The 20,644-nt window shown below is 50.2% G+C and overlaps 3 protein-coding genes across 4 annotated transcripts in view; 2 read left to right on the top strand and 1 right to left on the bottom strand.

Annotated features, from left to right (window-relative positions):
* LOC127673034 (2'-5'-oligoadenylate synthase-like protein 1) overlaps window positions 1–20,644 on the top strand; it is a 449,062-nt gene that overhangs the window by 306,001 nt on the left and 122,417 nt on the right. The window lies entirely within an intron of this gene.
* Window positions 1,643–3,793, top strand: Pop5 (POP5 homolog, ribonuclease P/MRP subunit). The gene is made up of 5 exons (XM_052168596.1): window positions 1,643–1,733; window positions 1,805–1,947; window positions 2,960–3,109; window positions 3,285–3,368; window positions 3,450–3,793. Exons 1-5 carry the CDS (start codon window positions 1,714–1,716, stop codon window positions 3,560–3,562), a joined length of 510 nt encoding a protein of 169 aa, XP_052024556.1. The 5' UTR covers window positions 1,643–1,713; the 3' UTR covers window positions 3,563–3,793.
* Window positions 4,839–20,644, bottom strand: part of Rnf10 (ring finger protein 10) — a 31,705-nt gene continuing 15,899 nt past the window's right edge. Inside the window, exons 3-17 of the mRNA XM_052168564.1 lie at window positions 17,136–17,335; window positions 15,598–15,688; window positions 13,807–13,991; window positions 13,597–13,733; window positions 12,277–12,437; window positions 11,734–11,859; window positions 11,254–11,509; window positions 10,916–11,049; window positions 9,948–10,065; window positions 9,687–9,788; window positions 8,739–8,894; window positions 7,129–7,229; window positions 5,730–5,787; window positions 5,493–5,651; window positions 4,839–5,127 (exon numbers count right to left, since the gene is read on the bottom strand). Of these exons, the coding sequence (XP_052024524.1) occupies window positions 5,051–5,127; window positions 5,493–5,651; window positions 5,730–5,787; window positions 7,129–7,229; window positions 8,739–8,894; window positions 9,687–9,788; window positions 9,948–10,065; window positions 10,916–11,049; window positions 11,254–11,509; window positions 11,734–11,859; window positions 12,277–12,437; window positions 13,597–13,733; window positions 13,807–13,991; window positions 15,598–15,688; window positions 17,136–17,335 (2,061 nt within the window). The 3' untranslated portion in view covers window positions 4,839–5,050. The remainder of the gene's footprint in view (window positions 5,128–5,492; window positions 5,652–5,729; window positions 5,788–7,128; window positions 7,230–8,738; window positions 8,895–9,686; window positions 9,789–9,947; window positions 10,066–10,915; window positions 11,050–11,253; window positions 11,510–11,733; window positions 11,860–12,276; window positions 12,438–13,596; window positions 13,734–13,806; window positions 13,992–15,597; window positions 15,689–17,135; window positions 17,336–20,644) is intronic.

The following is a 20,644-nucleotide window of genomic DNA, read 5'->3' as shown; positions in this document are numbered from 1 at the left end:
GGAGTGGACTCGAGCTGGGACTTTGGAGACGAATGCCTTCAAGGTTAAATTCTGGTCCTGTACCGAGTTAGGTACGTGACTCCCTCCAGCCTGGGCCTGAACCGCATCTATAAAATGTGCGCAGGGTTAGGATCCAGGGACGATGCTATTTTTAGGGAGGCGGGAGCGTGGGCCTCTGGCGCCCCCTACCGGCCTAGGAGGACGCTGGCCGTGGACAGGGATTGCCACGCGATCGCACGGTGAATGCAGCCTGCGAAGGGAGGGAGCTTCATCTGTGGTCCCCGAGGCCGTGGGCTAGGAGGAGGCTGAGACCCCACCTCGGATCTTGCGGATGGTCAGCTGTAAAGTAAGTCGTGGTTACGTTGCCTCCTGGCCAGGCGAGGCCCTGGCAGCTGTGCACATGGCGGAGGTCGTAAGGAGGTGAGGGCATTGGCTCCATCTGTACAGAGGTGGACACCATGGCTCCTTCTCACTAAAGGCTTTGGCAAGGGCCTGGGAATTTAGGGAGCATCGAAGCTTATCTACATCTTAACAGGGCGCTGGTCACACAAATCCACCTCACTCAGTCGCACCATTAAGAATAGGCACTTGTCGGGCGTGGTGGCGCACGCCTGTAATCCCAGCACTTGGGAGGCAGAGGCAGGCGGATTTCTGAGTTCGAGGCCAGCCTGGTCTACAGAGTGAGTTCCAGGACAGCCAGGGCTACACAGAGAAACCCTGTCTCGAAAAAAAAAAAATGCACTTGATGTATAAGATAAATGAAGGCACGGTAGCACACCCCTGTAGTCCCAGCCCTCGGGAGGTGGAGGCAGCATTGACAGCCTGAGGTAGAGTGAGACCTTGTTCTTTTTTTTTAAATGCTGGGCAGTGGTGGTGGAAGTCTTTAATTCCAGCACTTGGGAGGCAGAGGCAGGCAGATCTCCAGGTCAGCCTGGTCTACAGAGTGAGTTCCAGGACAGCCAGGGCTACACAGAGAAACCCTGTCTCAATCCCTCCCCCAAACACACACCAAAATAAAAACAAAAACATAATCCTCTATTCTTTTTGTTTGTTTGTTTTTTGAGACAGAGATTTCTCTGTTTAGCCCTGCCTATCCTGGAACTCACACTGTAGACCAGGCTGACCTCGAACTCAGAAATCCGCCTGCCTCTGCCTCCCAAGTGCTGGGATTACAGGCGTGCGCCACCACCGCCCGGCTAATCCTCTATTCTTAACAGACAACTAAGAGGGTTGGTTCGGTGTGGTGGAATGCGTTGGTAATTCCAGTGCTTCGTAGGAAAAGGCAAGGGGATCAGAAGTTCGGAGTCATTCTTGGCTACACAGTCAGTCGGATTAGTTTGTGAAAAAAGAGACAAGAAGAGGGGGGAGGGTACTATATTGTTTTTGCAAACCACTTGAAAAAACTTTCCTCCACAAAACTGTCGAAATCACCTCAAAGAGTTAGCGTATTGGCTGTATGGGGAAACCTCTGCTCTGACTTCTTTTAGGCCCCAATTCCCGTCACACTCTCGGACTTTAAGTGCAGGGCTGACCTCCAACGTTCACTTGGACACTCTTAAGTGCTCACAGAACTTGAATGCAAAATCCCCAGCGCTGCCCGAGGCGGACGCATGCGCTCTTACACTCGCCGCGGGAGGCGGGGCGTGGAGATTGACAGGGCACTCAGCCTGTCGGAGCCTAGTCCCGCCTCCATCCGGCATCGGCTCGGACGCCATGGTGCGGTTCAAGCACAGGTAAGCAGCACTGTCCCGCGCCGTCCCCGCGTGCCCGGCCGCGCCCGCGCTCACCCCGCCGTCTGCCGCAGGTACCTTCTGTGCGAGCTGGTGTCCGAGGACGCGCGTTGCCGCCTGAGCCTGGACGACCGCGTGCTGGGCGGGCTCGTCCGCGACACGATCGCCCGGGTGCACGGGGTCTTCGGCGCCGCCGCCTGCTCCGTGGGCTTTGCAGGTACGAGGGCGCCGCAGATGGGGTGCGGGTCGCGCTTTGCCGGGGCACGCCCGGGGTTCTAGAAAAGCCAGAGTGCGGAGTCCAAAACTGAGCAGAAAAGTGCCGATCGCGCAATGGGACAAGGCAAAAAGTTCAGTACCCAGCCCCGGGTATGTGCGCCGGGGGATTCTATTTACTACCCGTATTAGTGGAGGATGGGTGTTGAATTTACTAGGCTAAATGAAGGTAGTCATGTAGAATTCCTAAGAGCTATGTTATGATATGACAAGTCACATTTTTTTTTTTTAATTTGGGTTTCTCTGTATAGAAAGAGAACTGGAACTCACTCTATAGACCAGGCCTGCCTCTGCCTCCCAGAGTGCTGGATTACTGGCGTGCGCCATCACCGCCCGGTTACGTTAGCATGTTTTAAAATGTCAAATTTATCCTTAAAGCTTAAACCGCCTCTGACACACTACACAGTTAATTCTCATATGGAAACGCGGGATGGAAGCTTTGTTTTTCTGAATGTCACCTTTTAGCTTAGCTCCTAATACCGCAGGCACACTTGAATTATGCAGAATCAAACATACAGAAAACCATAAAGCAGAATCCCGTTGTTATGACTGGTCAGTGACTACTTGACCGCAGGTGTCGCCTAACATTTCCTTCCGAGCTGGGTACTGTGACCTAGCATCTCCAGGGAGCAGTGGCAGGTTCCAGCCCAGCCAGGATGTCATAACTGGACTGTCTACAAGCAGACAAAAAAAAAGCCACTTTCAAGAATGTTAGGTGGAGCTGGAGGGCTCAGTGGGTAAGAGCACCTGCTGATCTTTCAGAGACCCAGGATTCCTATCTGAAATAGTCTGAAACTCCAGTTCTAGGGAGCATCGTGCATACATGTGCAAATATCACAAGATTAAAAATCTTTACTGTGTGCATCTTCCCACGTGACATTTGCCTATGATAGGGATTTTCTGTGTTTTAATTCTGTGAATGGATTTTTTTTTCCAATTTCCCTTTCCGCCTGTAGTTCGATACCTCAATGCCTACACTGGAGTAGTGCTGCTTCGATGCAGAAAGGATTTCTACCAGCTCGTGTGGTCAGCTCTTCCTTTCATCACATATTTGGAGAACAAAGGACACCGTTATCCGTGCTTCTTCAACACGTTACATGTGGGAGGTATGAGTGGTGTGTATGGTAGCTGTTGTCGTGGATTAACAGGTTCAGAGCAGTTGCTAGGTGGGTGGGTCTTCCTGCTATTCACAGAGAACAAGATGTTCCTCCCACTCCCCACCCCTGACGCCTAGTAACGGCTTCACAAGCTGTTGTCCACAAAAGCTCTTGTGTGTGCCAGGTACCATCAGAACCTGTCAGAAGTTCCTGATTCGGTACAACAGGAGGCAGCTGCTGCTGTTGTTGCAGAACTGCACTGATGAAGGTAAGCAGCACCAGGCGGGTGCGAGCAGGGACGGAGGCTCAGCGGTGAAATGATGCCCAAGGACATCTTCCTTTGCTGTAGGAGAGCGGGAAGCCATCAGGAAGTCTGTCTCAAGAAGCTGTCTGCTGGACAGAGAGTCCGTTGAAGAGCTCTCGGACAGTGCTGGTGAGGAGGTCACAGATGCAATGGAGTGACCGTTTCCAGGCCCACTTGTGGAAACCGAACATTACGGGAGGTCACTGCAGCGTCCCACAATTCTCCAGAGGACAGGTGGTCAGCGTGAGGTGGAGGGCCTGCTGCCTTACCTCTGTCCATGGCGTGAAGACTCTGCAGACATTCTGAATGTAACTGCTTAGCTCGGGGTGGTGGTGGGGTGGTAGAATAAACACTGTTGGCTTCCAGGGCAACATTCCTGAACCACAAAAGGTGCTTAACGAGTTGGCGGTCAGCCAGGTTTCTGCCCTCTATAGCACTTGCCTTGAATGTTTAAATATTCCTAGACCCTTAGTATAAGAACTCATGCAAGTCTGGGCTGGGTGGCACACCTCTTTAATATCAACACCAGGGAGACAAGATCTGAGTTTGAGGCCAGCCTGGTCTAGAGTTCCAGGATCTCAGAGAGTGTTGGGGTGAGGTGGGCTCATGTGAAGCAGACACACTGGGGAGTAACCACCACTACACTTAATAATCTCGGCTTGGTTTAGCACTGTGTCCTAGGACTGTGAATGGCAGGGTGGCCCCAGTTTACCATGGCTCAGGTGGCTTCAGCTGGCCCCTGTGAGGCATGGTCTTGCGAGGTGTGCTGATATGAGAACAGCTCCCATATACCTAAATACTTTGGTTTCCAGTTGGAAGGTGCAGCCTTGTTGAATGAGGTGTGTTATTTTGTGTTCGTAGGGTGGGGAGACTTTGTGGTTTCAAAAGTCCATACCATTCCATTAGCTCTCTGCCTCCTGCTTGTGGGTCAGATGTAAGCTACCAGCTGCATTTCTAGCTCCAGGCCTGCCTGCCTACCTGCATGATGGTTGCGGACTCACACTATCTCTCCTTTAAACCGCTGGCACTTGGGTTCAGGAGAGATCCAGAGCACTGGCTGAGGATGTGGGCTCAGCTTCCACCTCCTGCTTGGAGGCTCACAAGCAAATGTAAAGTGACTCCAGTCGCAGGGACCAACAGACAGGTAGGCACGCACATAACCATAGACCTTTCAACAAACTGAGGGGCTGTGACGGGCCAGACCTCTCTTGGTAAGAAGAGTCAACAGGCACAACATCTCCCTCACATATTCCACTGCCACACCACAGCCACTCACCAGAAGAAAACTGCAGCAGAGCAGGGCTGGCTAACCGTTGGGCTGCTCCAAAAAACACTGAAGGGACTCCTCGAAATTCACTTTCGGTTGAGAACATTAACATCTGAATCAAAAGGGCTAGCCTACAGATGAACTAAGCTTGTCAGGAAGGCGTCTCATGTGAGTGTCAATACTTTATTTTGGTGTAAAGAGGGGAAGCTGGAAAATACACTGTATTTAAAATTTTCTTGGTTCCCCCTCACTTTGTGGAAAGCCCCTCCCCCCGCCCCAAGCTAATCAATCTGTTCAAACTCAAATACTTAAAAATTACAGCAGCAAAACAAAAGCACAGAGAAGAAACCCGGTGGAGAAGGCGCCTGGGCAAGTAGTGTCACTTGGTGTGGACGACCGAGGTGCTGAAGAGCAGCTTCTGCTTCTGCCTCTTCCTCTTCCTCCCTCCTCTGTCTTCTGAGGGGAAACAGCGAGAGAGAGCACTTAGCCTGCCCTGTCACCCCGACCCTGACAGGAGCAGGCACATGTACTGCAGCACTGGGTGAAGGGCAAGTCCCAGCGCCCACAGGGACTTGGCTTCAGGAGCCTTGATCCCATTTGAGCTCTGAAAGCATCATGCACAGGGTACACATGAGGCAGAACACTCTACACATAATAAAACAGTTGCTCAGAAATCCACTTCTAGACTTGAAGAATTATCCTGCTGTGGAAAGTTAAGTCCCACTGACACGTAGCACCTGCCTGCCACCAGCTCGGGAGGAGAGCCGCTCGCTCGAGTGGCTAAGCCTGAGCCCTGAGCAGAGGGAGAACCCTGCCCTTACCAGAGAGGGGGTCTGAAGTAGCTGGTGTGTCCAATTTCATGAAGGCTGCCTCGATAGCTTGGCTGAAGGAATTTTGGAAACTGGGCACAGGAACACGGTCAGAATTGTCACTCTCCCCATCGCTGTCCATAGGAGCAGGAGGAACCAAGCTATTGTCGTCTAAGGAAGGGAAGTGTTGAAACTGTCAAAGTTTTATTGGAAGGAGGGTCAGGTCTACCTGGTCCTGCCCGCTCTCACCTTTCTTTGGAGCAGTTCTGGGCCACCCATCTGCTTTTGCTTTGCCAACCCTCAGCATCTGCAAATTGGGACAGAAGGAAGAATGTAAACGTCTGACCAAATGTCATCATTCAGCCTCTACACAGCTTGTCATGTCTCCACTCTGACTGATGACAGCAGTGCACCCAGGTACGTTACACGTCCCAGGACAGTGGGAGAGCTTTCTCAGCCGCCAGTTAGGAACGCCTGCTTTGATGGTCTTCCCTGCCCTTCCTGAGGCACCTAAGGACATCAGCCAACTGGGCATGGTGCTTCACACCAGTAACCACAGGATCTGGGAGGCTGAGGCAGGAGGATTACCTATAATTCAAAACCAGTCAGGACAATATGAGTTTTAGGATAATATGGGGGACAGAGACCTTATGAGATGGATGGATGGATGGATGGATGGATGGATGGATGGATGGATGGAAACCGAGACAAAGTGTAGAATAAGTATATACAGTGCCTTCCAGGTTTTATTTATTTATTTATTTATTTATTTATTTATTTATTTATTTGATTGATTGATTGACTCATTTTTTTTAACTGCTCTGGGAGTGGGGAAAGAATAGAGTTACTTGCATAGCCCTGGATGTGCGTGCAGGAACTCACTCTGTAGACCAGACTGGCCTCAAACTCATAGAAATCTGTCTGGTTCTGCCTCCTGAGTGCTGGGATTAAGCAGCATGCCTTCCAGTTTAAATGCCATGTGTATACCGAGCCTCCTACTCTGAAAAGCCTTACAGTGCTCCCCCTTCAGGGATTGCCTTTCAGGTGCAGCCATAAGCCATGGCCCAATTATTTTTGTACATGTGGTAAATCAGAACAGTCCCTCTGCCTTTAAAGGAACTGCCTTCATTTCACATGATCAATGCCAGCTCTATTCTTCGTTTTATCTGCTAAATATGCCATGCAACTCCTACCACAGAATTCAAGCAAGCCTGCCTGACCCTGACACCTGTGTCCCAAAGTGAGACACATTATTCAAGATGAACTGTGCTGTGCTGAAAGGTGTTGGCTTCACAGGATAACCTATGCTGGTTGTGGGGATAGAAGGTCTTTTATTCTGGGACAGGGTCTTCTGTATCCTGGCTGCGCTTAAATTCCTCATCCTCCCTTGCCTACCTCTTAAGTACTGGGGATTCAGGCCCTTAGATTACCTTCATCATCTTTCACTGTGGTCATTTTCTAAGAATTTAATGATCTTAAATAATTAATACTTGAATTCTCAGCGTGTGCACATGCAGCTGGCTCTGGCTGCCCTGTCCAGCAGGCGGTGGCCCGCTCACACCCAGCGGGGGTCTCTGACAATCCCTGGAAGAGGTTCCCAGACAAGCAGCCGAGCTCCCAGGAGCTGCTTCTCAAGCCAAAGATTTACCTGGGCAAAGGAAAGGAAGGGAGAGTCTTCTTCCAGACTCCCAACGCACAAGGAGGGACTGCCCTGACTGGCAGTGGGTGACAGAGGGGTCAGCAGAAAGTCTGAAAGGAAATCAGAGACCTGGTTACATGAGTCGGGTTCTAAAAAATCGAGTATCCATGAGAGCCAGGCATGCGGGCACCTGCCTGTAACCACTCTGGCAATACAGAGTTCCAGCGTTGCCTTCTGAGTGAGCCTTTGCCTCAGAGAGGGAGGGGAGCGGAACCAGGTCTGCACAACTTAAGCACCATAATTTCCCCATAAAAGAAAAAGCCTTGATTCAAATATGAATCCTTCACTAGGCACGGCCAACTAGGGAACAGGAGAGACTTCTCAAAGCTCCTTTAACACTGGGATGAGACCATAGCACGACAGCCCAGCCCTTTCCTTAGGACATGCTATGCCTCCACAAAGGCTGGCTTCAAGGTAGGGTGGCTCATGACTGTAATCCTAGTACTTGGGAGGCTGAAGCAGGTGCACCAGTGAGTTCCCAGCCCGCCAGATACAGCAGAACTGTCTAAAACATAACAAGGCCTGCTCAGTCGCTCGCTCTCAAAGACGAGATGTTTGCTGTGGACTGGGTTATGTGGACAGACAGCATCCAGTCACCGTTACGGCCACTGTGCCCTGGCAGGCAGGATGAAGACACACCAGTCAGTCCTCCAGAGTCTGGCACTTTCACTGAGAACTAAACTGTTCTTGTCTTAGAAATGCATACTTGCCAAACAAACAAAACTACACCTAGCAGACAGGGCCCTGTGCCCATGTGCCCAGGCTCCGCCGCACTCACTCACACAGCAGCTTCCTTCCCTGCTAACTGGACTGCATGGTTATGCAGTAAGAGCCTAGTTCCAGCCCCAGCCCCTGCCACTAACGCTCGTGGACATCATCAGTCTCAGGCTCTGTGTTGGCTAGTTTATGTCAACCTTACACACTGTAAGGTCATCTACGAAGAAGGAATCGTAGTTCCATTGAGAGATAGGACTGGCCTGCCTGTAGGCAGGTCTGCAGGGCTCTTCACTGATGACTGATGTCAAAGGCCCAGATGGTTCATGCCCAACCTTAATAAAGTTTTATTATTTTAATGGCCCAAGCCATTTCCCTACTGGGTACTTAGTAAAGTACACTTATTAAAGTCAGACTGAGTAAAAAAAGAGAGAACAGAACAGATGGGTCAGAAAAACAGTGCAGGCTTTATGAACCCGCAAGATCTAAGAAGTCAGAATCAAACATGAGAATTTAATGTGGCTTAGAACTAACTCTTAAAAGTTTTTCATTTAAATACTGCAGTGTGCCAGGTTGGTCAGAGTTGTGAGTTCAGACACTAGGAGTCTGCTTACGGTCAAGGCCCATGGTTAAGAGAACTCATGCTTCTTGCAGACTGATGAGTTTGGTTCCCAGCATCCATCAACTCCGGTTCCAGACCGGACACTCATCTGACCTCCAAGAGCACCAGCCATGTATGAGGTACACATATACACATACAGGCAAACTCTTACCCAGAAAATTTAAAAATTAAACCAAATGACAGCTCTGACAGGAGGAGAATTCATCAGCTATCAACTACTAACCTGCATGGGAGCCTGGACTTGTGCTCAGAGGAGACAGGGAAAGGGCCCCATGGCCCTCAGTGCTGGTGGGACCCAAAGCAGGATCAGAGGGGCAGGTGCAGGAACTGAAGGCTGGAAACTGCTGAAGGTTCTCCAGGGGAATGTGGACCTCAGGATCTGCAAAGCAAAGGCAGTGAAGGGTCTATCACACAGCTCTCCGATGTTCTCTCTAGGCTCTGGAAGACGAATGACATTCAGTCTGCCTCTGCTTTACCACATGGTCAGTCAGGGTCCCAGGCTGGATGGTGATGTGCAAACCTACATAAGCCCACCCCTAGGGAGCAGGCAGGCCGAACAGTGAGCTATTAGCTCTCAAATTTTTCTTGAGACATTTGTTTTCTCAAAGTCATGGTGTGTGTTGCCCACAAAGTCCTAGAAGCAGAAGCACATCATTCCCGCTCATTCACCAGTCAAGCTGTGTTTACCTAGATGGAAGCAGAGGCGGGCCCTCCCAGCCAGCACTCTAGCACTTGCTGTCTTCTGACTCCCTTCCTACGTGGGTCCCTCAGGCAGCCAGCACATGGTGGGTATGAGCTCACCGAGAGCCAGGAGTGACCTTGGACTCAAGGCCTCTGGTTCTCAAGTTTCCCATCGGTCACCAGGCCCGGCTCTCTAGAGTCCTAGCTCTCTAGCAGATGCCCAGGCCCGAATCACAAGAATCCCCTGGACTGAGCGACTGCTTCTTGAGTCAAGTCAGAAACCACTCCCGTTCTCACGCCTGAATCCTATCTGTCCCCACCCTCCTGCACACCGGGAGCAGGTCAGCAGTCAGAGAATCCCCTACCATGGAACATTTCACCTTCACAACCTTACTTCAGAGAAGAATGGACGAAATGGCTGGCAGAGTAAAGCCAAGGGGCCACATAGGCTCGCACAAGGCAATGCAAGCAGAAGCGAGCTCTGACTTACACCTGCCCTGTCTCTTGTTCTCCTCCATCTCAATTCTGCGCTCTCGACGACGCTCCTCTCGAGCCTTCTTTTGGCGCTGACGCTTCCTTTTCTCAATGTCATCTGTGGGTTGGTCAAGTTGTAAGACAGATCAGCCGCCATTACCTCTCCCTAGATGACTGCAGCTAAGCCAGTGAGACAGCGGACCAAGTGTCTCAGGACACAACTCAAGCCCCACCCCCCTCCTGGGTTCTGAGTAGAGAAGGAAGGTTGGTTTCTCACCTGAGAACATCTCTAGGGTTTCCTTGGAGACCACAGGAGGCTGCAGAGCCAATTCACAGATGCTGAACTCACAGGTGAGTGGCAAGTGAGAGAGATACCTATGACGCTGCCGAACATCCTGCAAACAGAACCAATGCTCAACTACTTGAGAGCATAGGATCCCAACAGCACACACTCAGCACCGGGACTAAGTGGTCAGCGCTGCTACTGCTCTGTGAAGCCAGACCCTATGCACAGCCTACACCAAGACATCCACAGCGCCACAGGGTGTAGACAGCCTGCTAATGGAATGACCTAGGCTGATTGTCTAGATCCACACTCAGAGAGATCAGGGAGAGTACTTGCTGACAGCAAAAACAACAAGCAGCCTACACTGGGAACCACTAACAGAACAGGAGCACAAGTAAGGCCGAGAGACAGCCCTACTGAAGGAATCCGGCTCAGAACACGGGAAGCCAAAGCCTGCCAACTTAAGTTTCTATTCTTTTTCGGTACTTAGTTCATCCAATAAATACAATTTTGTACAATACAGGCATACTTATTGAATGGCAAATTCATAATACAGAGTTATTTCCAAACTAGAAACCTATTTCACACCTGTGTGACCTAGCTTAAAGCATCCAAGGATGTTGGGTATCTGAATGTTCCTTTCAAGAAGTAAAATGGGGACAAAGCAGGAAGTGGGGTGCATGAGAGAGCATCTCAGAGAGAGAGAGAGAGAGAGAGCGAGAGAGAGAGAGAGAGAGAGAGAGAGAGAGAGAGAGAGAGAGAGCATCTCAAAAGCAGCCAAGCAATAGTCAAGTGCAGCGGTGCAGTCATGAGAGACCCTGACTCAAAAACAAAGAAATGAACCACAGCAAAGGAGCACATTAAGGGCCTAAAGACTTGCAGCCTTACTCTGGTGAGGCCTACCTACCCTAAAGAGACCATGTTAATGCCACATGCTCTTCTTTTCCACAAAGTCTTACCTCAGACATGGAATACCCCGCAATCTCTACCACGGTGGCTGAGATCTTCTCCGGGCTCTGCTCCAGGCTGCCGTACTCCCGCACAAGGCAGCGCACATTGACAGGGTGCAGGAACATGTGCTGTCCATCTTCCGCTAAAGACAAGAGCTCTGTCACATGAGCCTCAGCCGGCGTCAGCATGGCCCTCCCCAGCTAGACCCAGCACTCCTGTTTGCTGCTGGGAAGGAGGAAGCCAACCCAGGGCCTGGCCAAGACACCCTGCCCTGCTCAGAGGGCCAGGCCAGCCATGCCCTTCAAACCCCTCTGAGACAGCCCAGTCCTCCTCCTCAGGGACTCACCTTGGTAGAAGTAGTAACAAGGAGAGCTGCTGAGCTGTGGGAAGCCTGGCTTAGTGATGGCCTCCTCCTGGTTCAACTCAGCACAAACGGTCCCCTCTCCAAGACTGTCATCGGCTACCTCTGAGTCCTCACAGGCTTCTGGCTCAGACACTGCTTCCTCCTCTTCTACCAAAGGGAGAGCGAGAGGCCCAGGGGTGTCCAGAGAAGACACTCGTGCAGCTTCTTCATCAAAAGCAGACAGGTACTCTAGCACCCCCTGTTGGAACACAGTCCCAGGTCCTGTCTCATGAACTAGCACAGCAGTCTCAGCCTGTATGCCCCAGGGGTTGACCTGAGCCCCCCTGTTCAGTACCACTCCTGGAAAGGGTGACAGATCCAGTTATGAGGACACAGCCAAGCCTCCATCTCTTCTTCACAACAGTGTCACCCTCACAGTGGCATCAGAAGGACAAGTCACTTCGTTGTGACAGGCACACTCACCTTCCTGGGTTGGAAAGCAGACTCCTTGGTCAGGGGAGCCATCAGCACCAGTTGTTCCAGAGCAGCCACAACGCCAGTGACCTCCCCTCTGCCTCCAGCCACTCCTGAAAGAGCTTCTTCCCGAATCTAAGGCCACCAGGAAAAAAAAAAGACCAAACCAGACTCACTTTAAAGGACAAGCAGCAATTCTCATAGCTCAAGCTTAGGAACCCTGGATGAAGAGGCGACAGGAGCTCCTGAATTCCTTCCTTGGCTGGTTCTACTTACTCCAAAATAATCAGTAAATGTTGCTAAGGCCTGATGGGCAAACCATAATACTCTCCCCACAATGTCTCCCCAAACACCTTGAAAACTAAATATAATTATTTTCCTAGACAAGTAAAAAGACTACCTTGCTTAATTAAGAATACAGCACAATTAGGAACCCCATTGTTACTGTGAGTCACTCTGAGCAGTTGGTTCGCCCCACTACCACCTCAACGGCCTCTCGGCCCCTCCCTGGAAGTAAGGGAGGCCGGCGGCCTGCAGTCCCCACGCACTCACCTTGACCTCCTGGATAGCAGCCTCAATAAAGCAGGACTCCGGAGTGTGCTTCTCCTCGGCCAGCTGCTGCTCCAGCGCCACTTTCTCCTCCAGAACCACCCGGTGCAGCACCTGCTCCTTAGAGGCCAGCAGCAACTTGGAGTACTGACTGTGCTGCTCGTCTACAAGAGAGCCTGAGGTCAGACACCGCTGGGAGGGGGGGACAGGGACACACATGAAACCCAACTGTCTCACACAGTCTTTACAGCCCTAGGCAAAAGAGGGGACTATTAGTACAACCTCCTGGAAATGTAACAATTATCCTAAACTGGGCTAGCTCAAAGGGCCTATGAAGCCAGAAGAACTCACAGCCACGTTTACTAATAAAAGCATAATGTTAGCCCATAGGTAGGTCTAACTGCAGGAAATGCTCAGGAAGATGGTTTTCTAAGAATGAGGGAGGCACTGGCAACAGGACAAACCTAGTATCATCCATCCATCTTTTTTTTTTTTTTTGATTTTTTTTTTTCAAGACAGGGTTTCTCTGTGTAGCCCTGGCTGTCCTGGAGCTTACTCTGTAGACCAGACTGGCCTCAAACTCAGAAATCCGCCCGCCTCTGCCTCCCAAGTGCTGGGATTACAGGTGTACACCACCACTGCCTGGCTCATCCATCCATCCTATATTCTAGTTTTTACAAGAACAAATAGGGGCTCTGACATGGTGTCCTTTAATCCCAGCACTTGGGAGGCAGAGGCAGGCAGATCTCTTCTGAGTTCAAGACCAGCCTGGTCACAAAGCGGGTTCCAGTACAGCCAGGTATACACAGGGAAACCTCATTTCAAACAAAACAAAACCCAACAACAGATGTCAATGAAGCTCAACCAATCCCAGTCTCAGAGTGAGTGAACTGAGGAGACCTAACTATGTTTTAGGGAAAGGATCGTGGATGATTTATTTCCTTCTTTCCCTTCTTCCTTCCCCACCACCTTGTATTTTTTTAAGACAGAGTCCCATGGAGCTCAGACCGACTCCAGCTTGTTACGTAGGTAGCCAAGGGAGACCCGGAACTTGATTCTCCTGCCTCAGCCTCCCAAGTGCAGGGATCTCCTATGTGCACTGCATGGCTAGCCCCTCCCTTGGACTCCTGCTGTCGGCAGTGCTGGGAGGGGAACCTAGAGTTCCATGTACTGGGCGCCCACTCTGCCCCGTGTCACGTCCTCTGCCCTTGTTTTGAGACAACCTCTCATTATGCGGGTAGGCCAAAACTGGCTTGGCCGGGGCAAATTCTGATATTACCAAGATGCATGCAGTATTCCTTAGGGTATCCCTCTCACACTCACCTCCTAGATTAATAGGATGGTCTACATTCATCCACTTGGATTTGGGCAGGGCCACCAACACTCCTTTCTCTCTCTTCATCAGCTGCATTGTAATGGTGTCACCCACAGCATACTGCCGAGACTCTGTGGCAACAACACTGAGACAAAGGTGTTTCGATGAAGCAGAGTGAGACGGCAGCAGCCCAGGTCTAACCCACCCCGCAGGCTTACCTCTTGAGATCCTTCTTATGCACAGAGCTGTAGCAGATGGGACATTTGCTCCAGGCTTTCTCACTGAGGGAAAGATAGTGCAGGATGCATGCCCAGCAGAAAATGTGTCCGCAGCGGGTTATCTTGGCTGCGGTAGGTGGATAGAGGCATATTGGGCAAGATGGCACTTCATGGCTACAGATGCGCTGAAACACAATAGCACAACGTCACGGCCTGCAGAACTGACTCGGGGCATGCCAACAAAGTCAAATGCCTCTCCCCATCTCATCGCTTCACCAAAGTGTTTAACAGAAGCCGTGGCTGGAGAGACTGCTCAGCAATGAGGAACACTTCTGTGCTGAAGTCGGAATAAGGATGGCCCCCACTTGGTGGGACTGTTTGGGAAGAATTAGGAGGTGTAGCCTGTGAACACTGAGGCTTCAAAAGCCTCCCCACTGCAGTCAGCTGTCTCTGCCTGGTGGCTGTTGTTAACGTGGGCGCTCTCAGCTAGCGCTCTGGCAGCCTGCCTGCCTGCCTGCCTGTCTGCTGGAATGCTCTCTCCAGGGTAGTCATGGACTTACCCTCTGAAATGATAAGCAAGCTCCCCAGTTAAACATTTTGTTCCCTAAGTCATGGTATCTCATCATGGCAAGAGAGAAGGGCACTGCTCTTGCAGAGGATCCAGGGTTAGTTCCCAGTGCCCGGACAGTGGCTCAGAACCTCCCAGAACTGCAGTTCCAAGGGACCTAGTGCCCTCTTCTGGCCTCCACAGGCCCCAGGCGGTGCACGCGCGCACACGCGCGCAAACACACACACACACACACAAATAAATCAATGTATTTTTTAAAACCTGTTTAATATAGGTATACTTTAAGCAAAGTAAGAAAGCCACAGTTATGAGCTAATCCAGCAGGACAGGTACTAGACACTCGGAGGGTTCTGCATTACACAAATCACACCCTCCCATTTACATAATTTTTAAATAGACATATAGAAGGTAAAAAGTCCAGATCTAATGTACTGATAACTTCCAACAGAGTACTGAAGACTTTTACTTTTTGTGTCTACTTTTCTAGCCAATATGCGGTTTTTCTTTTCTTTTGTTCTTTTTCTTTTTTTTTTTTTTAAGATTTCTATATTTTATGTATATGTCATGATCCCATTACAGATCATTGTGAGCCACTGTGTGGGTGCTGGGATCTGAACTCAGGACCTCTAGAAGAGCAGTCAGTGTTCTTAGCGATTGAGCTATCTCTCCTGCCAAAGTGTTTTCTTCTAATAAGGCATTTTATAACATTCCTAGATAATTATATAAATTCTTAAAAAGAAGAGTCCATATTTGTCAAAATAAAATAACACACAAGAGAGAGCACTTGTTACTTTGAAGGCAGCTGCCATGCAGCCCACCGGGACCAGCCAGGAGACACATGAGCTCATGACCCCAGCAGCAACACGCGCAGCAGAGGCTCTGCAGAAAACAAACTGCCTGCTAACTTGATATTAATTATGACAAGGGCTGCCGACCTAGAAAAGGCCATGTAGCTGAGCTCAGCCTGGTCAGAAGAGTAACCGCGGTCTGTAACTGACTCCTGGGTTACGACTCCTCAAAGAGGGGCAGGTAGATCCTTGATTGCCTCTCTGCCCTTGGAGAAAAGCCTTCTGTATCCCAACTGGTATCAAAGGGAAATGCGTGCTATAGGCCAGTCAGAAACCATAGCCCACCTTTAACAGAGCTAGCAGCTTCTGTGCAAAAGCAGCCTTTAGTCAGCTCCCTCCCTCTAATGACTTCAAAAACTTGGTAAAGCCACTCACCACTTGTTCCACAAAGTCCCAATTGACTAAGGTGTCGGGGTCAGCAAAGTGAGCTGCGTAGTCTTGGTCTTCAGACACCACAAACTGGCAGCTACAAGCAGCAGGAAAGACAGCCAGAAAGCAGTCGGTCAAAATCACCAAGACCTCACAGGAATTACCCACCTGGCCAGAAGCAGCTGTGGCTGCCAGGACGGAGCTGCATAACCCACAGACTTCAGCCCAGCTCTGAGCCCGACCCTGCAAGGAGTTCAGTCTCAGCAGACAGACACCCAAATCCATAAACTATTTCTTCTGCTTCCAAGCCCAACAAGCCCCTGTTGTTCTCCAACTAAATGAGCCCAGACTGAGACTTCCTCCCTCGACCCTTGGACCCTGTGAACACAGCTCATCATGTTCAAGGCAGTAGAAAGCTGTTGTCATTCACTTGACAGCAATCCCCACCAAAACACACAGCGGTGCTTTAGTTTATATCCAAGGTCCGATGAGTCAGGAAGGGGAGGGAGAGGTGGAGACCACTTCCTGCCCGCTGCATCTCCCTGGAACTGTGGACTGCAGCTCTTAGCCTCCACACACACACCAGGGGAACCCACAGGAGCACTTGAGGAAATGCTAGAATTGGCAGTTTAAGAAAAAGCGCTGCTCTTGCAGAGTTCGGTCCCTACCACCCATGCCAGGGGCTCCCAGCTGCTGGAACCACAGCTCCCGGGGAAGCTGAGTCTGCGCACCTCCAACAGCACCATTCAGGTACACACAGCACTCTCACACACACAACTTTGGAAAAACAGTGCCTACCTTTTTTCTTTTTTTTTTTGTTAAATAAAAAGAAAGGTTAATAAAAATTTGTATGTCTGGGTATTTTGCCTGTACCTGTCTGTCTGTCTGTGCACCAGCTACAAAAGAGGGCATCAGATACCCTGGAACTTTGCAAAGCCACAGATGGCTGTGAGCTGCCATGTGGTGTGAGGAATCAAACCTAGGTCCTCTAGAGAGAACAGTGCTCTGAACCCTAGAGCACTCCTGCAGCCAGAGCACGGACTGCACACTTTATCAACACTGCCCGCCCACTGACAGTCCCAGCCTTGAGGGAACCACGGCACCTCTATCTTCCCACTCACAATGGCCGCCCCAGCTCCAATAATCCATGGCCTAAGAATCAGCCGTGCGAGCTGCATAAAGGGAAGAACCCCACTACCCAGAGTCACGTGTGCCCTTGGACCCGGGGAGGCCCGTCCAGAAGGGCTCCTGGGAAGACTCTGTTTGCACCCCAGCTCTTCCTCTGCTAGGCTCAGCACATGAACACAGAAGTGGGAAACTGTTGTCTCTGGTCTCTACCCTCCTGGAGCTGCGACTCCCCCAGCCGGCTGAGCAGCAGGGCTGAGGCCACACACCACTCCCAGTCCAGAAGTCAACGGCAAGCACTGTGCTGTGTGTGAGCACTGAGAATGCTCACTCAATCTTCCTTGTGCTTCTCCCTGCTGTTTAGAAGATGTGTCCTCCCAACAGTTTCCCTCACTTTGCCCCGGAGTGGGAATACTCACTTGGCCTGTAAAAAGAGTTCCTTGTTGAAAGGCTTGTGTCCCCATTTGTTTCTTTTCCCCCAGCTGCCATGTCCACTGCCTTCAAAGTGACCTGCCTGGCCACGGGGTTCAAAGGTGAAATTTAACAAGTGGTTCAGGTTGATCTTCTTAGGGCCAGAGAACTGGGCAGGGCTAAACTCTGCCCGCTGAGCCTCTGCTACCTAGAAAGAATGACAGCATTTTAGAGTAAAAGACGTTTCCCATTTACAGCAGAAAGCGGCAGGGCTCACCTACCGCATGGCTGAACGCTGAGAACACTGTCTTAAAGGCTCACTGAAGATGTGCATGGCAGTGAGGACAGGAAATGCCTCAGCATCTGCAACCCCCAACTGTCCAGTCTGCCTGCTCAGCAGTGCCTACAATGAGAGCCCTGCACAGCCTTCCCTAGTTACCCAAGAGCACAAAGAGGGACTTAGCGAGTTAAACTTTCCATCGGCCCACCTTCTTTGATTGGTGGTGTTCAGTATAACCTGCAGTCTCTGTGTACGGCAGTGGTGATGCACACCTTTAATCCCAGCATTTGGGAGGCAGAGGCAGGCAGATTTCTGGTCTACAGAGTGAGTTCCAGAACAGCCAGGGATATATTTACAGAGAAACCCTGTCTCAAAAAACAGACAAATAAAAAAGAACCTGGAGTTTCCCAAATGCTCGGCAAGCATTTACCTCTATGTCAAACCAGCAACCACAGTACCACAACACCCCACTTTTAAGACTTTAAGAAAAGTTTCCTAGGTGTGGAATGAAATGCCTTTATTCCCAGCAGTGGAAGGCACAGCCTTATCTATAATCAGGACTACACAGAAAAGTCTTTTCTCAAAACATTAATTTGCTAATTAGTTAATTAATTAAGTGCTTGTGCACACAAACCATGCATAGTAATGAGTAAAGGTGTCCATGCATACAGATGGATAAAAGTCCCTGGATCTCTGGAGCTGGGGTTACTGAGTTACAGGCACTTGTGGGCTGCCCTCTGTGGGTGCTGGAAATCAAACTGGGTAAGAACTAAATTCTCTTAATTGCTGAAGCTTCTCGCCAACCCCACATACCTCCATGCTATAGCTATCGTCTGGCACGGTAAAGTGGTGGAGGCAGCTGTTAACTGCCAGAGGACTCCTGTCTAGGACACTATTATTGACAGTTAATTAAAACTGATGGAATTAGGACATGGAGGTAAACTAGCTGCAACAAGAAATAAGCCTAATCACTATCTTCACAGTTTAAAAGGTGGCAGGAATCCAATGTCCAGATTGAGTCCACAACAATCCTCAACTGAAATGGTGCAGAGCAGACAGGTGCGGATTCCTCACTCCGGTTCCCAGTATGTCCTCACTTGAAATAATGTGCTGATAAGCACAGCAGTGGAAGATCTCACAAGACAAGGATTTCTGCTTACACGCTCTCCACCTGCCTCATCAAACTCTAGCTATTTGGCTGTGTTCTCTCCAACAGAGCTATACCTTTAGCACCCCGTTCTCTGTGTCTGTCTGTCTCTCATTTTTTAGAAGGATCTGACCCCTTTTCCACATACATGCATGAAGGCAAAACACACATACATAGATAGAATGACTTTCTCAAGCTCTGGCCTAGTCAGAGACACGCCTCTAATTCCTACCCATCTTCGAAGTACCCCAACCTCGCGGTTCTTCTCCATGACCCCCATCTTCCAATTAGCGTGCTTCCACCTGTCTCGAGCACATGGACTATGGATGTATCTTCTGCGCTATGCCATCTAACACAGCAGCTACTACATACATATAGCTACTGGCCACGGAAGTGTGACTTCACCATGGACACACTCTGGCCTGGGGTCACACGGTGGCTCTGTCCCTGCCTCCTGAGTAGCTGGACTACGAGTGCACGTGACTGCATCAGCTTCTCTCTGCCTTTCTAATGGGACAATCAGAGATCTTAGAACCACGCCGCTGAAGCGACAGCTCATAGTAAATCACTGACTAGCATGTACAAGGCCCTGACTCTGATGTCCAGAACTGCTAAAGAAAATAAGAACTGCCTGGTGTGGCAGCACAAGCCTTATCCCAGGCTGTGCAGGCTGAGGCAGGGCAGGTCAAGGTTAGTCTCCTGCTCTACAAAGTTTCTAGGCGAGCCAAGGCCACATAGCATCTTACAACAAGTTTTAACTCAAGTTCCAGAAGATTTGGCATTCCTAACAGCTGTCTTAAGTGGTGGCACAGGCATGTAGGTAAAACATTCAAACATATAGAATTAAAAAATATCAATGTAAAAGAAAAAATAATAAATATAAATAAAGCACTTAAGGGTTTGGGGGTGTAGGGAAGCTGTGCCTGAGGCATTCTCACTGTATAGCCAAGGATGGCTGAAATCAGTGCTCTTCCTCCTCTTACCTCCCAAGCACTAGGAGTGCGAGCTTGGGGCTTGCTTTTCCATTAGACCACACTGTTCTCCAGGCTAACCATGCTGTTGACAAACACATCCTCACTGTCATACATGGTAACCAGGAGCTCCCTGTGTCCACAGTTCTTGTTTATGGGCTTGGTGGCTTGTGTGTGAGGCAGGCTCTCCCTCTGTGGCCCTGACTGCAGAGCTCCGCCCATGTCTCTGTGTCTGCACAGCATGGGCTGAGAGCATGAGCTTCCTCAGCTGCTTAACTGCGATGACTCACCCCTACCTCAGGTCACCGCACCAATCTCCCAAATCCCTCTGCTTATCTGGCCTAGTTCCTGTGGGGCATCCTTCCTCCTTCCTATCACCTGCTCAATTTAAGCAACAAAACCTCCCTACCCATCCCCTGGCGCTCCAGTGTGTTGCCATAAAGAAAGAACGCAGTCCTACAAGGAAGTCCCAATGAAGCAGCTCTCAGACTCCAGCAGCCACACTGCAGTCACACACATGCACTTGTCCCACCCCAACCATCTCGATCCCTCAGGCTCCCAAGCCCACCTCTCATGAGCAAGGCAAGCCAGCTGCCTGCTGCCAGCCTCCTGTACCTAGGCTCAGTCAGCCAAGCTCTGACATGCGCCGACCCTGCTGTTCCCTTGACAGGTCAGTCAAGGCCCATGGCATGCCCACGCTTCCCTCATACCCCCATTCCATCAGCCACCCCATTAGGAGAGATTTGTTGTTGCTTCCATATCCCTAACTATAAAATCTCTCCTGGCTCACATCTTTTCTGATTTTTAAAATGTACTTATTTATGTATTCTTTTAAATGTAGGAGTGCTCTGTCTGCATGCCAGTAGAAGGCATCAGATCTCTTTATAGATGCTTTCATGCCACCATGTGGGTGCTTGGAATTGAACTCAGGGCCTCTCTGGAAAAGCAACCAGTGTTCTAACCTTTGAGTCATCTAGCCAGCCCAAGTTTTAAAAAGTTTTATTAAGCCAGTTGTGGTAGTACATGCCTGTAATACCAGTGCTCAGGCCAGCCTGGTCTACAGTGCTCCAGGTCAGCTAAAACTACACAGTGACCCTGCCTCGAATGAATGAGAGAATG

The sequence above is a fragment of the Apodemus sylvaticus genome, chromosome 22, assembly GCF_947179515.1.
Source record: "Apodemus sylvaticus chromosome 22, mApoSyl1.1, whole genome shotgun sequence".
Classification (NCBI taxonomy): Eukaryota; Metazoa; Chordata; class Mammalia; order Rodentia; family Muridae; genus Apodemus; species Apodemus sylvaticus.
This window is presented reverse-complemented; position numbering and strand designations above follow the sequence as displayed.